The following is a 17,694-nucleotide window of genomic DNA, read 5'->3' as shown; positions in this document are numbered from 1 at the left end:
TAAATGACCATAACTTGGGAAGCACTTGTCCGATTAATATCAAACCTTGAAAAGGCACATCCTCAGGTCCCCAACGATATACCTGGCAAGTTTCAATAAGATCGGACCAGCGTTTATCGAGAAACAGCGGTCACACACACACACACACACACACACACACACACACACACACACACACACACACACACACACACACACACACACACACACACACACACACACACACACACACACACACACACACACACATTACTGGAATTATAGATAGATGTCAAGCTTGAGACATTATGACGTCATTTGGTGACGTTATGAGGCAAACACATATTTTTCATGGTTACTCTGTAGAACGATTCTCATCGGAATCTCTCGTAGGCAGAAATTCCTCAAGGAGTCGCTCCTGGTGGATAGCATCTCTGTTCACCTCAGTGTGACCTTAAAGAAGTCACACGTGGTCACCTTTTGGCAAGATCTGGGTCACGCTGCGGGTGACATTGGTTTATTTAATTAATGAATGTTTTCAACTTTTTATTGTCTCTTAAATATTATTAATATTACCTGTTATTTCTGATATTTGTATATCTAATAAACCTATATTTAATGTGGAAACCGATTTTTTCAATCATTTATTGTTGTTTCAATGCTTGTGGTTGATTTTGAAATGTTATATTTAGGTATTTGTTGTTTCATTCAATGTAAATCGATTTTCTCATTTTAATTTAAACACGACTATGGCGGATTGAATCGTGGGTGGTAAACTGGTCACTCGGGTATATGGAGGATTGAATAACTTCTGGTAAACTGGCCACTCAGGTATAGGGAGGATTGAATAGTGGGTGGTAAACTGGCCACTTGGGTATATGGAGGATTGAATAGTGGGTGGTAAACTGGCCACTCGGGTATAGGGAGGATTGAATAGTGGGTGGTAAACTGGTCACTTGGGTATATGGAGGAATGAATAGTGGGTGGTAAACTGGCCACTTGGGTATATGGAGGTTTGAATAGTGGGTGGTAAACTGGCCACTCGGGTATATGGAGGAATGAATAGTGGGTGGTAAACTGGCCACTCGGGTATATGGAGGATTGAATAGTGGGTGGTAAACAGGCCACTTGGGTATATGGAGGAATGAATAGTGGGTGGTAAACTGGCCACTTGGGTATATGGAGGAATGAATAGTGGGTGGTAAACTGGCCACTTGGGTATATGGAGGAATGAATAGTGGGAGGTAAACTGGCCACTCGGGTATAGGGAGGATTGAATAGTGGGTGGTAAACTGGCCACTTGGGTATATGGAGGAATGAATAGTGGGAGGTAAACAGGCCACTCGGGTATAGGGAGGATTGAATCGTGGGAGGTAAACTGGCCACTCGGGTATAGGGAGGATTGAATAGTGGGTGGTAAACTGGCCACTTGGGTATATGGAGGAATGAATAGTGGGTGGTAAACTGGCCACTTGGGTATATGGAGGAATGAATAGTGGGTGGTAAACTGGCCACTTGGGTATATGGAGGAATGAATAGTGGGTGGTAAACTGGCCACTTGGGTATATGGAGGAATGAATAGTGGGAGGTAAACTGGCCACTCGGGTATAGGGAGGATTGAATAGTGGGTGGTAAACTGGCCACTTGGGTATATGGAGGAATGAATAGTGGGAGGTAAACAGGCCACTCGGGTATAGGGAGGATTGAATCGTGGGTGGTAAACTGGCCACTTGGGTATATGGAGGAATGAATAGTGGGAGGTAAACTGGCCACTCGGGTATAGGGAGGATTGAATAGTGGGTGGTAAACTGGCCACTTGGGTATATGGAGGAATGAATAGTGGGTGGTAAACTGGCCACTTGGGTATATGGAGGAATGAATAGTGGGTGGTAAACAGGCCACTTAGGTATATGGAGGATTGAATAGTGGGTGGTAAACTGGCCACTCGGGTATATGGAGGAATGAATAGTGGGTGGTAAACTGGCCACTCGGGTATATGGCGGATTGAATCGTGGGTGGTAAACTGGTCACTTGGGTATATGGAGTATTGAATAACTTCTGGTAAACTGGCCACTCGGGTATAGGGAGGATTGAATAGTGGGTGGTAAACTGGCCACTTGGGTATATGGAGGAATGAATAGTGGGTGGTAAACAGGCCACTTGGGTATATGGAGGAATGAATAGTGGGAGGTAAACTGGCCACTCGGGTATATGGAGGATTGAATAGTGGGTGGTAAACTGGCCACTTGGGTATATGGAGGAATGAATAGTGGGAGGTAAACTGGCCACTCGGGTATATGGAGGATTGAATAGTGGGTGGTAAACTGGCCACTTGGGTATATGGAGGAATGAATAGTGGGTGGTAAACTGGCCACTTGGGTATATGGAGGATTGAATAGTGGGTGGTAAACTGGCCACTTGGGTATATGGAGGATTGAATAGTGGGTGGTAAACTGGCCACTTGGGAATATGGAGGATTGAATAGTGGGTGGTAAACTGGCCACTCGGATATATGGAGGATTGAATAGTAGGTGGTAAACTGCCCCTTGGGTATATGGAGGATTGAATAACTTCTGGTAAACTGGACACTTGGGTATATGGAGAATTGAATAGTGAGTGGTAAACAGGCCAATCGGGTACATGGAGGATTGAATAACTTCTGGTAAACTGGACACTTGGGTAGATGGAGGATTGAATTTCATCTGGTAAACTGGACACTTGGGTATATGGAGAATTGAATAGTGAGTGGTAAACAGGCCAATCGGGTACATGGAGGATTGAATAACTTCTGGTAAACAGGCCACTGGGGTTTATGGAGGATTTAATAATGTCTGGTAAACTGGCCACTGGGGTTGATGGAGATTTGAATCACGGTTGGTAAAACAGCCGCTTGGTGAGCTGGAGGATTGAATGGCGGCTTGTAAAATGGCCTCTTGGGTTCGAAGGGTCAAACAAACACAGAAAAACTTCCTTCCAACTCTTTGTTGTTTCTTCAGCCAGTGCGATAATAATCAATCCATTTTTGATGTAGTTTCCAATTAAACACTGTAATTGTACGTGATGACTGATGAGGAACAGTGGTAAGGCGCTCCTCTGATAAGTTACAGTTCAGCAGGCCCACCCCAAACACAGGTTTCCTCATCACGTTTTCCCGTTATTTCCGTTGAATTATCGTGATAAAATGTGCCGATCGTGGAATGGGTCCCTCGCTCTATCATGGTCTGACGCGGAAGAATACACAACCCCGCAACTCAAGCTCACCTCACAGCCCCACACTGCGCTCAATCGTAAACTCAGTCGCCCTTTTGATATCGTGCAGCACGGACTGTAATCACGTGATTTAGTTTGATATCACGTGATATTGATATTTTTGCGAGTCTTTCAATTGTGGGGTATTTGTGAGAGCAAATTGTTATGAAGAAGAAGAACATGTGGGGTGTTCTGAAGATGAAGATGATGTTGGGTTTTCGTGATACAAGGCAAGTGAGAAATTATAAAATATTAGTAAAAGCTTTAAAGGTAAGAAACAAATTAATTAAATTATGAGGAGGTTGGTTCAATTGGGAAGTAATGAGAAAGGAAGAAATAAAGAATGAACCAAGGAAGGAAATAAGAGGAAAAATAAGTTTGTGATATTTTTTTTCAAGTGAAAATATTTCTTTGTTTTGAAATGAGGGGGAAATAAGATAAAGTTAAGAAGTGTGAAAGAGAACACTTGGGATAAATAGAATGAGGTCCATATCTTGAGAGGTTTTGTTTGTCTTCATGGAGAGGTGTTTGATATTCAAGTGCGAGATGGCCGCTGTCATGGGACCTTATACAGTGGTCTATAGGAACATGCAACACAAGGCAAAGCAGATAAAGATCACCTTCTTCATTCACAAAGTTTGATGACCCTGACGACCCTCAGCCAGGGATGATGACGTCATCTCAATAACCTCCAACGCCCATCCTCATCGTCATCATCATCAGTAAGTACAATTTCATGTTTAACCTCCACCATCGAAGATGGACAGAGGTTAATGTTTTCACCCCTGTCTGTTTGTTTGTTTGTGAACAGTATTACGGAAAAAAACGACGGATTTCGAAGAAACTTTGTGGGGGGATTAGGTATGGTCCATGGATCATGCCATTAGATTTTGGATTTGGTCCAAAGTCCGATATGGCCGCAATGGCAGCTATCTTAAAAAATATATGAATTTTTGTTTTTGCATTTCTACATGTTTGAACTGATTTCCAACCCCACCCCCCCCCCCCGAAAAAAAAAATTGTTTGAGAAAAAAAAAATTTGCATCTTTTTTTTTCAAAAAAAATTCGATTTTTTTGCCATTTCTACATGTGAGTCGATCTAGTTCTAACATGTATTGGGCCCGATATGTTCTCGTGGATCAGGCATGACGTGGCGGAGGTATTCGCTCTACCGAGTGCCCCTCTAGTTTACGACTGTAGTTGAAGCAAAAAAGTCGATAAATTTTCGAGTTGGTCCCCTCACCCTATTTTTCCCATGAGGTCTTGACTTTGTGCATTGCAGTTTTGGTCAACGTGGGATTTTTCAAGAACGTAACCCCCATGAATGGGGATTGTCTGCAGTACTCACTTTCATCAGGAAGGTTTTGCTGACATGATGTGTTATCCTCACCAGGAATGTTTAGCTTACATGGATCCAGGATTGACCTGTTCGTGTTTCCATCTGAGCCAATGGCTGATCACGATGCAGTGAACCCAGGTTCAAATCCCAGACACCACTCATGTTTGTCCAACATCTATCAATGTCCTTGATGTATATCGTTTTTATGGAAAAGTATATCGATGTCCCATGTCTTTGTCCCGCCCATGATTAAATGTACAAGCTCCTCGATGAGCTTTAGATCGCTATTAAAAAACTAAATCCACGTAAAGTCTCATTTGATTCAATTAAAAAAATTCAAAAACAAAATCCATCTCATTCAATCTCCCAAACATTTTCCTCACCTTTTCGGGGATCAGTGAAAATATTCTGGACAGCTTTTCAAATAAGGCATCTTCCTTCGTGTGAGGAATGACAAACATCGCTGGGTGGGTTCTCCAAATTGAGTCCATGATACTCCATGAAGACCCGACAGTTATGATTAAGAAGAAACAACTTATGAGAAAACTGCTTTCCTGCAAATCACAGAAACAAAAACAAATAAAAAATACAAAACGTTGTTTTTTGTAAATCTGTTATCACCACAATTATTACCATGAGCTCTGGGAACTCCCACCCAGTGGTGGGCTTACCCTTCTTGGCTCAGCTTTCTCATTTTTAAAAGATCACAACATATTATTAAGGTTTCGGGGTCGACAGGTGGGCTCCTGTGGGATCTGATCGGACCAGCTTCCCTGACCTCCGAACCTGAAGCCGACAGCTACGGATATGCCCGCGACCCAACAGATTGCTGAGCAACCATGGACACCATCTGAGAAGGTCTGTCAACGTCCCCGCTCCAAAACTCACGTTACCTTTCCGTTGATGTAGCCCCGCCCAGACGGGGAAACATTCCCTCAACATCCCACCTCTTATACTTATCGTGGTATGGACGAGCGAAACCAAAGGTGGGACATTGGCTATGCATGTGGAGCGAATCAGTGGGGCACAAATTACGTTCTATCAATTACGTAGGCAAGGTAAAACTAATGAAGGAAGGAAACAATTGAGCGGGTTTGGAAACAAGAAATCATGTATTAAACAGGCACTTCTTACAAAGATTCAAATATTAACAGAAATGCAGTGTCACATCAGAAACAGTCTTACCCCGAGCACTCAAAAAACCCATTACACAACTGGTCTTCATTATTACAGACTGATACAACATTCATCCGTTAAATTATTGACAGATAAAGGGACAAAAAGATGCCGGGGTGCATCATCGACCCCTTCCTCACCCGTACATGAGCAGTCTTGCCCCCCCCCCCCCCGTGGATCTCAACGAGGTGTTGATGCAGTTGAGAGGAGTGGGTAGGAGGTGCGATATTGTGTGGTATTACGTCGTGCTTAGCCCTGAAAATAACTCTTGGGGGGTCTCGTTTGTCATTGATGCTCCAGAACATGTGAGCCTTGCGGTGTTTGTGCTGAAAGATGCAAGGTTACATGGTGCGTGTGCAAAATAAGTGGAAGAAATCAGCTCTACCGGGTTGGTCATCACCCGTTCTGCCCGGATTTTTGGAGAGCGCCAGCAGTCATGCTTTTTGCATCACCAGTACGTGAAGAACACCATTTCCACTTGGCAGCACTGGGTAGTGCCCTCTCGTTCCAGACTTGGTGACACTTTGGCGTTCACCTCCAGATCAGACAAAAACCCCCGCAGGATTTGGGCTGCTCCCTTCTTGGACTCTGACTGGACCAGATCTAAACATCAACTCCACTCCATCCCCTCCATCCCAGGTTATTTTTGTCCCCTACTCGGTGTCGCCAACCACATCCGCTCTCCGCATGCAGCCAACCCATCTTTCTGTGATACACTGTAGTCCAGCCACTCTGATTCGTGGCCGGCGCACGGGGGCAAGCCTATTCGTCTCGTTAATGCCACGAAAACTGGGATACCGATATGGTGGTTGTTGCAGCGATGGCATGGCGATTATTTGGTTGAAGTACAGAATGTTGGTTTTGGAAGGGAACGAGGATGGAGTATGGAAGGTTGCTTTAGGAAGAGAACAATGGAGGAAGGTTGTGTCTCCAATCACAATGCATTTCCCTTTACTTGATAAGAGGGGATGGGTAATCGAAGGTAACATAATTGTGATGGAAATATTCAAACTCCAGGGTTATTTTATGTGTTGAATGTGTCTCCATGGAGTTCTTTCAGAACCACAACTATCTCTCCAAGGTGAAGTGAATTTTTGCAGAAATGTTTCTGGAAGGCTCACTTGGCTGCACGTGGATGAGTTTGAGGGTTGTGAGTACCGGCTGAAACCCAACTCCTATCCAGGCTCCTCCAGATGACCCGAATCCATTTTCAAAAAGTTGACATTTAAAATCCATCAGTTCGATGTTGATGGCGGAATTCGTCCATCTCCCTTCCTGTATTTTTATCCCCACATTTACCACTCAGCACTCTCTGCATCCTTCGAGCATGATACCCGCACATCCCTTACCAACTCAATTTCCTTATGGTTTCTTCCTCACCAACATCTTCATGTCTTCTGCCAAACTCCAGACTGTCCTCCCCCATTTTTGTTGAGAAACAAAAAGGGTTAACTTTTCATTTTGAGCTTCTTCTTGGTACCAAGTTTATTATTGCATTAAAAAAACATGTAAACGTGCATTTCATCCTTTTATTGTCACTTCTACTTTCTGTTACATCATCTGAATTTGTCAAGATCTACAAACATGCCCCCCCCCCCCCACCTTCCCAAAACAAACAATGGTAGGTCCATAAATAAGCTTGGCAGGAGACTCCTCATTCTCATTCCCCATTTATTCCCTCCACCACCGAAGGTGAAGGAGGTTATGTTTTCACCCCTTTCTGTCTGTCTGTTTGTTTGTGTGCAGGGTATCTCAAAAAGTTACAGGGGGACATTCAGGTGAAATTTGGTAGACAGGTTGGGTGTGTGACAAGGGCGAACTGATGAGATTTTGGTGAAGATCCGAATCCGAATCTGGATCTTATCATTTTTAAAGTGATTCTTCACCATTGAGAGATCGGGCGAAACCGAAACAAAGCACAATATCTCAAAAAGTTGTGGATGGATTCGGACGAAGCTTGGTGGACAGGTTGGGTGGAAGAATTGACTCGATTTTGGTGAAGATCAGGATCCAGATCTGGACAACTAAACAGCATTATTTAATTTTTAAAGTGATTCTTCACCATTGAGAGATTGGGCTGAAAACGATGTCGTACTGTGTTGCATGATATTTCAGGGATGTATTGGGCCGGATATGCTCTCATGGATCAGGCATTACGTGGCGGAGGTATGTGCTCTCATGAGTGCCCTTCTAGTTTCACATGTAACCGTACAATAGAGTAGGTTCTTACGAATGTTTCTGTCCAGGAAAGACATTTGTACAATGGAATGTGGAATGGAAAAGCATTTCATCAATCAAAACAATTTCATGTGAAATTTATTATTATTGATATTGATTTGTATTTCTTTAATCGTTTGTAAATAAAGTAAAAAATCAAACTAAAAATTACCCCCGGTTGGGGGTGACAGTCATCTCTGAAGCTCTGCAGATGTGGATCTCTGATCGGCTTAGAATGGCTTTGATGTCGTGTTGTTTTTTGACCGTATCACATCGACGATTTTTCCAACTTTGAAGACACGAGACTCGATAACCAGGACGAATTTCAAAAAGCGGCCTGACGAAATTTAGATATTGTTCCATATTATCAGAATCCGAAGGAATTTCAAAGATCGGATCATAAACGGCGGAGGAGATAGATTTTGAAAACGAATGATTTCGCAACTTTGGAGTGACCTTGACGTTGACCTTGACCTTCAATCGGGTCAAAGGTCATACCTTCGTGCATCCCTCATCAACATCTACCCACATACCAAATATCATGAAAATCGGAAGAAAAAAATAGAGACGTACGGACGGACATCGAGACTGGTTTTATAAGGTCATCTCGTTAGAGATGACTCGTCGTGACATGGTAATGATTAGGATTCGAGCAAAAAAGTGGGGGGTGGAGAGCACAATCGAAATGTTATACCCCCCTCGTCAAAAAAGTGGGAGGGACATGTTCCCCCTGCCCCATCCTACTGACATAAATATAATATATTATAGAGCTCAGTGGTTCCCCCATCTCAATTCCCCACCCATTGATTCCAATGTTCTTACCTGTAGATTATGGTGACACCAAGTCACACTGCTGACAAATGACAACAGCTGGAAAAGCAACCACAGGGAATACCTCACATAGGAGTTTTGACAAAGTCAAAGTCGAAGTAGTGTGGAAAACCATTCAAGGAAGGACATTTTCTGTTGAGAAATAAATCAAAACAGGAATTAGACTCTTCAAGGTAAAACGATATAAACCAGGTGTATCATGTACAATGGAAGAGGTGCAAAGGGATTTGTTTTTTGAATGAGACTCGTGGAAGAGCCAGTACTCGAACATTGAACGGATCATGACACAACATAAAGAGAGAAGTGGGGTTGGGGGGGGGGACACCGAAAGCAGAGAGAAAGGGGGGACACCGACAGCAGAGAGAGAGGGGGGAGGGGGACACCAACAGCAGGGAGAGGGAGGCAGGAGGGGGACACCGACAGCAAAGAGAGAGAGAAGGGGGAACACTGACAACAGAGATAGAAGGAGGCGGGGGGGGGGGATACTGCAGTGGAGAGAGAGGGGGACACCGACAGCAGAGAGAGGAGGGGGACACCGACAGCAGAGAGAGGGAGGAGGGGACACCGAAAGCAGAGAGTGAAGGAGGCAGGGGGGAATACTGCAATAGAGAGAGGGGGTACACCGACAGCAGAGAGAGAGGGGGGGGACACCGACAGCAGAGAGAGAGGGGGGACACCGAAAGCAGAGAGAGAGGGGGGGACACTGAAAGCAGAGAGAGGGGGGACACCGAAAGCAGAGAGAGAAGGAGGCAGGGGGGGAATAATGCAGTAGAGAGAGGGGGGACACCGACAGCAGAGAGAGGCAGGGGACACGGACAGCAGAGAATGGGGGTACCGACAGCAAAGGGGAGGGAGACACCAACAGCTGAGCTGTAGGCCAAGCCAGGGGGAGATGGACAAATAATGGGTGGAGGAAGGAATGTGTATACAAGATGGATACAGAAGGGAACTCTGAGGAGGGAAAACTGGAATTGTGGAAGGAGGGTTTGCGGTGGGAGTTAACGAGGGTTTCATCTCATAAATCAGACTGGGATCCATCCATGAGTGTAGTTTGCATATAAATGCAGACAAATAATAGAACGGACAGGACATGCTGGTCATTTTAGAGTGGCACGCATAACTCGCGGCGGTCACCTTGGAGTGTGGAATCGCTACTATGACATCAGTTTTGCACTGAAGATCTGAACTGTTTTTCATCCCAAAACATCCAATTTTAGTGATCGTGGCCGAACTATAAACCCTCACTGGAGTTGTGTACCACTCGTGATGTCAGGTGGTAGAACCCGTGGAGTGTTTGTGTCACATTTCATTCACTGTTCGTGAAATACTTCAACATGAACACTCCACTCATGGAGCATCGGGTATCAACAGAGTGATCCACAACACCTGTTAGGGTTTACACATATGTGTATAAATACAGTAAAAATGTGTGTGTGTGTGTGTGTGTGTGTGTGTGTGTGTGTGTGTGTGTGTGTGTGTGTGTGTGTGTGTGTGTGTGTGTCTGTCTGTATGCATATATTCATAGATAAAAATATGTAGATATGTACAGATACATATGCAGTATATATATATATATATATATATATATATATATATATATATATATATATATATATATATATATATATATATATATATATATATATATATATATATATAATGCTTGGTGTTGTCGCAGTTGTTAGGGCAGCGGCTTGGGATCCAAAAGGTCCTGAGTTCAAGCCCCGTTGGGCCACTGAATTAATACACCAGGGGGTTGACTCAGCCTGTCATCCTTCCGAGGTCGACGAAATGAGGACCAGTAAACTGGGCCGGTGTATGCCCCGGTTAAAATAGGTGTACCATATCCCTGTGTCGTAAGAGGCGACCAGGGTTGCGTCAGGAAGGGCATCCGGCGTAAAACATGTGCCAAATCACAATGCAGATCATACGGATGATCCGCTGTGGCGACCCCGAGCGGGAGCAGCCGAAATAAGAAGATATATATATATATATATATATATATATATATATATATATATATATATATATATATATATATATATATATATATATATATATATGTGGTGAGGAGGGTTGGGTGGTTCGTGCTCTGTCATTTGAGCGAGTGGCATATGCCCTGTCATCTTGAGTGAGTCGTTCATGCTCCGTCATCCTGAGTGAGTCGTTCATGATGAGCACGATCCTGACTGCACGAGTTGTTCCAAGGTGTGTCGGGAGATGGATGATGTCCTGAAATGTTTGAAAGAGGTCTTCGAACAGAAAATGAAGGCAGCAACTCAAGTCTCCTTTATGAAGTTCTTCAAAAAAAATCCTGTGAATCAGCCTCCATTTCATCTTCTGATCCTTCAACCTCAACTGGACAGGCTGCCACACTTGAATAAGGCTGCCATAAGCAATATTGTTGTGGGCCGGGGTTCGACGGCGATAAACGACCACGAGGTGGAGCAGTGGAGTCGTCTCCCACCGAACACCCGGAATTTAGGTTGTGACTCTCGGACAACTCCGAAAGTTCATGGTCACTTCGAGGACCGTGGTCACCAATATTTTGACGGTGTGAGGGAGGGTCCACTTGTTTGATTCCAATTTACCTCAGTACTCATGCCGTCCAACTACCGGGGAAACCACACCCTTGGCCGACTTTGTCCGAATCGAGTCACCATCACCGACTCAGATCCGGCGTAACCAAGCGGAAGTTACCAAAGCCGCACCGGACAACTTATCGGCCCAAACGGCTTCACTAATTCTCAAGTCTGAACCATGCTCGGTCAATCATAGAAAGGACAGAAACGAATTGGAAGATTTAAACAATTACTTTATTCACAGAAAATAAAAGACAAGAGAAGCGAGACTTAAAGTGAATATATAAGCAGGGAATATTTACAATGATGCAAATAAAAACACTTCAGCGATTCCTACTTAAAAGACGGGCCCAACACACTCAGACGCACACACAGAACAAAAGAAACCAGGATTTTATTGTTCCCCTCACAGCCGTGAGGAGAGACGAGCTGGAGGTCAGAGGAAAAGAGTACCTGCCGTCGCAGGGAAGCGTGCTCGGAAATGCGGCACCTGGTGGCTAATGGTCATCGGGGCATGGTCCGGGAGCTCGTGCCAGGCTCGTGGTTCGGGACGGAACCCGCGTGGCGACTCTTGGGGGCACTCAAACTCTGATCCATCCATGTGCAGACAAAACCGCCTTCTCCGTGCAGCAACCGACAAGGGCATAACAACAACCACGGCTCCTTTCGTCCACTCCACTCTTGTCCACCAAACTCTTCGCGACAATGACACACGACACATGACACACGACACACGACACACGACACATGACACACGACATACGACCTTCCGTCCACCCCACTCCCGTTTATCCACCACTCTTCTGGCACTGCTCGGGGGCGATGTCTCCTCCCACAAGGGGCGGGGCCTTGGTTAGAATCATCTCGCTGTCCGTCCCTCATTGGCCCACGGCCGCACCCTTCTGAGGCGGAGCCGTGGCCCCTGCTCGGAAGCCCCGAATACTTCTTGTGGCCACGTGGCCTCGCTCGCGCAGAGAGTAACAGGATCTGCCCTGAGAAAATCGTCGGACCAGAGGAGTTCGTCTGTGGGGATGGAGCGTGATGGGCTGTTTGGGTCCGCAGATGGGATGGTGGATGATGTAATAACCAAACTAAAGACGTCACAACGCCCGTTTTCGAGTCTCCCACAAGACAAAAAGGAAAGGGACCGATCTCACATGTACTTACCGGAATAACTGACTTTGGGACCTGAATGTTGAGTGCGCATGGTTTCCAGATTCGTAACAACATGCACTGTATCCAACCCCAAGCATGACAACACTTCTGAAAAATTAATTCATTTTTATGTTTTATTTGTTCTATGTTATATTTATGCATTGTTTGTTGCTTTTTTCCACATCCTCAATCCCTGACCACTCCTCACTCCCTCCTGCTTCCTCACTCCCTCTCTTTTCTCCCTCCTCTCCTCCCCTTCTTAACCCGCCCCTTCCAACCCCTTAATGTTCCCTCAGTGAACCGACAGGTTGTATTTACTCGTTCGATTATATATTTATTTATCCATATAGTTGTGTTTTTTCCTCAAGGTTGTCGTTTCGGTCAAAGTTGTTCGTCCGAGGTCGAGAAGTTTGTAACGTTCACCAGCAAATGCGAGAAGACGGGACTCCCGGCTTAATGTCTGCCTGAAAGAAGGATGATGATGATGGTGATGATGATGATGATGATGATGATGATGATGATGATGATGATGAAGAAGAAGAAGTCATCGGATCCTCCACCCTGGGAATCGAACGCAGACATGATGTTGGGTAATCCACCACAAGCATCATCATAACACCGCAGGCTCGTTACAAAACAACAGACTTGTTGACGAAGTTACTTTGTCCTTGCGATTTAAGAACAGACTTGGAATTCAAATTGAGGTTTGGATTCGAACCAGTCACCGAACGGAGCCGTGCCGGGGTTTACCTCACCTGTTCGGTTTTCACAAAGAAAGAACGAAGATAGAACAAAGAAAGAACAAAAGAAAGAACAAGGGTGATCGGCTGGTCAATAGAGCGGAAAAATCTGCCGGGAGGCATCGCTGTGAGGAGGTGATAAACGAGGTACAGAGGTGAAAAGCCAGGAGATCCACCAAATCACGGGCAACCGTCTTCACGTTCCCACAACAACGGAGAGTTCGCGCGTGGGAGGGACACTGTGACGTCACATGAGCGAACAATGCTTGGTTGCCAGGCAACAGATAAACATCCGTCGCTCACCGACTCTGGGAAAACTCACTTTACCAGCTCGATCGCATTAATATTTTGGATCATAATAACAATAATAATTTTATTAATCGAGCAATGGAGTATAAAATATTATTAATTATCCTGAACCCATGAATGAGAAGGAACTGATGTTAAACAAACACAGCTCCACACGCACAGATAGCCGGCTTTTCAAACGTTAAAAGCATCAAGTGGATTTAAACAAGTGTTTCCGAACAGAACCCAAGTAAAATTATATAATCCAGTAAAACAGGGTTTGTGTGTTCAGTTACCAAGCGGCTCGGTAGCGCTTGCCAAGCCAGCCGTGCCCGATCAACGGTTTCTCACGGAGTGCTTGCTTCAGTGCTTAAGCCACTTGGCGAGCGCTCTACAAGAAACTTTGTCACTGACCCCATCCTTGATGCAGTGACAAACCCAAACACAGGTGTAGTGTCACCTGTTTAATCATACGGAATGGGATCGCGCTCTTTCTATCAAGTAATCTGATTGGTTGCGAGTGCAGGATGAGCACGAGCAAACAGTGCACCGACATTTGGAGGATTTTTACTGAATGTCGACACATAAACCATTTCTTCGTTGTGTGAAGTCGAGAGGAAAACATTTTGGAGATAAATTTCCCAAAAAGTCACCAGAAACAATTTCACCAGAAACAAACGGAAAGATGACAACGAATAACCACGTCACGTGCATCCTTGAGGGGCGTACCAACATGGCGGCGGTGGTACGGGTGTATCAACATGGCGGAGGTGGTACTGGTGTACCAACATGGCGGCGGTGGTACGGGTGTATCAACATGGCGGCGTGGTACCGGTGTACCAACATGGCGGCGTGGTACCGGTGTACCAACATGTCGGCGGTGTACGGGTGTACCAACATGGCGGCGGTGGTACGGGTGTACCAACATGGCGGCGTTGGTTATCTGCCGAGACTGATTAATTTCATTTCTGTTTCAAAAGTTCCACCAATCAAGACTGGAAGAGGTAAGCACTCAGATGATGTAAAAGAGAGAGTTGAAAGGAAGCAAGCGAGGCCTCGTGAATGACCCGAACCCCAACAAAGCACCACTTCAGGGACCAAAGTCGTGAGCAGTCGACATGGACGTCATTGTTATTCATTCACTCGCAGTTTCCCCACCGAGGAGGTGAAGGAGGTTATTTATGTTTTCTCCCCTTTCTGTCCTGTTTGTTTGTGTACAGGATATCTCATAAAGTTGTGGACGGATTCGGCCGAAACTTGTTGGACACGTTGGGTGTTCACGTCCTGAACCTTCGGTGGTGGAGGTAATAAATTATGGAGAAAGGATATGATAATGATTTTTATGTCACTGGTGACGAAGTTGCCGGTGACATCATGCTCTCCCATTGTCCGAACGTCCGCACGTGATAATTTTCTGTTTTCTCTCCAACCAACTGTAACAATGTTTCTTCTCTCCATTCTCTTAATTCACCTTCATTACATCCATCAAGAAATGTCTTTAATCGCATTAATGACCGAAAAATTAAAATAAAATCAAGTTGCTTTGAGTTCACAATCCATCAACCATTCTTTTTATCTAACTTCAGGGTCAACTCATCCCTCTCAACCCTTCCTCTCAACCCTCCCTATAAAAGCAACCATCACACTCTTCAACCTCAACTGTCCCCATTCACCCTTCTCAAAGTTGCCCCCCCTTCCCCAATTTCATCCACAAAGCTGTCTCCTCTCCCTGCCCTCTTTTTGATTTGAGGATCAAATTCACTCGAACTCAACTCAAACTCTTCACTCAAACCTCACAGATCTTTCCATACAGGTTGCCACTGACAAACCAGACAGAATCTGCTTCATAGAAACTTTCCTCCTCCTCCTCCTCCTCCTCCTTCTCCTCCTCCTCTGACTCCTCTGACTCTCTCTCTGGTTACTCCCTCCTCCGGTTTGACAGACCTGAGCCTCGTCCTGGTGGAGGAGTTGCTTTATTCATCAAAGACTCTATTCCTCACTCTCCATGCACTGCCCTCACTCTCCTACACCCCCAGGAATACCTCTGGCTCTGGCTTCCCCTCCACTCCCACCTCATGTTTATACGTGTGCTGTACCGTCCACCAAACAGCGATGACTCCATTTACATCTCACTCTCCAAAAGCATGGACCAACTTCTATCTTCTCATCCAAACTCTCTCTTCCTTATATGTGGTGACTTCAATTGTCATCACGCCAGTTGGCTTGGTGTGGGTACCTCTCTCACCTGTCATGGCACTTCAGCAAAAGTCTTCTGCGACTCATTGGGACTGACTCAATCGGTCAATTTCCTGACCCGGATCTCAACCAATCGTACTCCATCTCTTCTGGATCTGATTTTGACAAATTTCCCTGACAATATCTGCTGCTCTTCCATCGCTCCAATCTGTTCTTCTGACCACATCCTTGTCAAAGTGGACATTTCTCTGGCTGTTATCGGAGAACCACCTCAGCGCCGTCAAGTCTGGCATTACACTCAAGCCGACTGGCAGGGTCTCCAAGCAACCATCAAACTTCTAGACTGGTCTCCCATCGTGACTTTCTCCAACATCAACTCATCCTGGGAATTCTTTCACAGAAACTTGCTCTCCCTCATGCACAGATTTATCCCCTCTTGTCTTCAGTTGTCCTACCCTTCCTCCTGCCCATGGTTCACTGAAGCTTGTGGTGAGGCAGTTGTCCTGAAACAACTTGCCTTTGCCTCATGGAAGGCAAACCCAACTGAGGGTAATCTCAGTTCCTTCCTTAAAGGTCAGAACAAGTGTGTATCTTCCCTCAGGAGAGCCAGAAACAAACATATTTTGAAGGTCAAGTCTGAACTCTCAATCCTCTCTCCCTCCTCCAAATCCTGGTGGCATCGAATCAAATCTGTTTCTGGTGTGTGTTCCCCCTCCATCCCCTCCCTTACCTCAAATGGCCGCACTGATGATACCGCACGTGAAAAGACTGAATATCTAAACTCGATGTTTGCATCAAATTCTTGTGTCCAAAACCCATCACTTTCTGTACCCACCTTACCCAGTCACACCCAACTGTCCCTGGACTCTGTGTCCTTTTCTCCTGACAAGGTGGAGAGCTTGCTGTCAAACCTCGACTCAGATTCTGCAACCAGTCCAGACTGCATCAGCCCACGTGTCCTAATGATCTGCTCCTCTCCTCTTGCTCACCTTCTCTCTGATCGATTCACCCTCTCATTTGCTCAAGGTCATCTGCCATCTGCCATCTGCTTGGAAATCAGCAAACATTTCTGCCCTGCACAAAAAAGGTGCAAAAACAGATCCCTGCAACTCCAGACCAATCAGTCTTCTCCTAATAATCAGCAAGGTTATTGAATCCATCATCGCTTCAGACATTAAATCCTTCCTCTTCTCCAATGGCCTGATTTCCGATCATCAATTTGGTTTCAAACCAGGTCACTCTACGCTGGATATACTGCTTCTGCTCTCCCAACAATGGATGGAGGTCCTCAATACCAGACATGAAATGAGAGCCATATCCCCAGATATATCACGTGCTTTTGACATGGTCTGGCACCCTGCTCTGCTCACCAAACTCTCTTCCTATGGTATCCGAGGCCGTCTCCGCTCATGGCTCGCAGACTTCCTCTCCTATCGCAGTCAACGTATGGCCCTAAATGGAGTTCTTTTATCCCCTCTTCCTGTCCAGGCTGGAGTTCCTCAAGGGAGCGTTCTGGGTCCTCTTCTTTTTCTGGTTTTCATCAATGATCTCTCCGACTTTCTGGAAAATTCTCGTTATCTCTTTTCTGATGACTCCATCCTCTGTCGTACCATCTGTCATCTCTCAGACTGGCAAGCAGCAGCTTGTTCGCCCTCTTCAGATCTGAGTAAAATCACAAACTGGTCCAACACGTGGAACACGACTTTCAATCCGGACAAATGTCACCCTCTCTCGATGCCTCTCCGAAAGGAATGTTTGGCAACCCCCCCCCCCACCGCCCTCCCCATCCACTTTTTCAACTATCCCCTGCAAGAAGTCCTTTCTTTAAAGCTTCTGGGTCTCACAATCTGCCATGATCCTTCCTGGGAAAGCCACAATTCCAACCTGGCCTCCAAAGCCAGTTGCCGACTGGGAATCCTCCTTCATGCAAAGACCTTCCTCG

General features: G+C 45.5%; 1 protein-coding gene across 1 annotated transcript in view; it reads right to left on the bottom strand.

Moving 5' to 3' along the window:
- The window catches only part of LOC147011205 (uncharacterized), a 34,688-nt gene extending 22,807 nt beyond the window's left edge, over positions 1 to 11,881 (bottom strand). The window contains exons 1-2 of the mRNA XM_085859027.1: positions 11,827 to 11,881; positions 5,027 to 5,121 (exon numbers count right to left, since the gene is read on the bottom strand). Of these exons, the coding sequence (XP_085715153.1) occupies positions 5,027 to 5,121; positions 11,827 to 11,881 (150 nt within the window). The remainder of the gene's footprint in view (positions 1 to 5,026; positions 5,122 to 11,826) is intronic.
- Positions 11,882 to 17,694: the final 5,813 nt, after the last annotated feature.

This window comes from Eptatretus burgeri, chromosome 16 (genome assembly GCF_056783735.1).
Source record: "Eptatretus burgeri isolate ZD-2024b chromosome 16, Ebu_testis_v1, whole genome shotgun sequence".
Lineage (NCBI taxonomy): Eukaryota > Metazoa > Chordata > Myxini > Myxiniformes > Myxinidae > Eptatretus > Eptatretus burgeri.
This window is presented reverse-complemented; position numbering and strand designations above follow the sequence as displayed.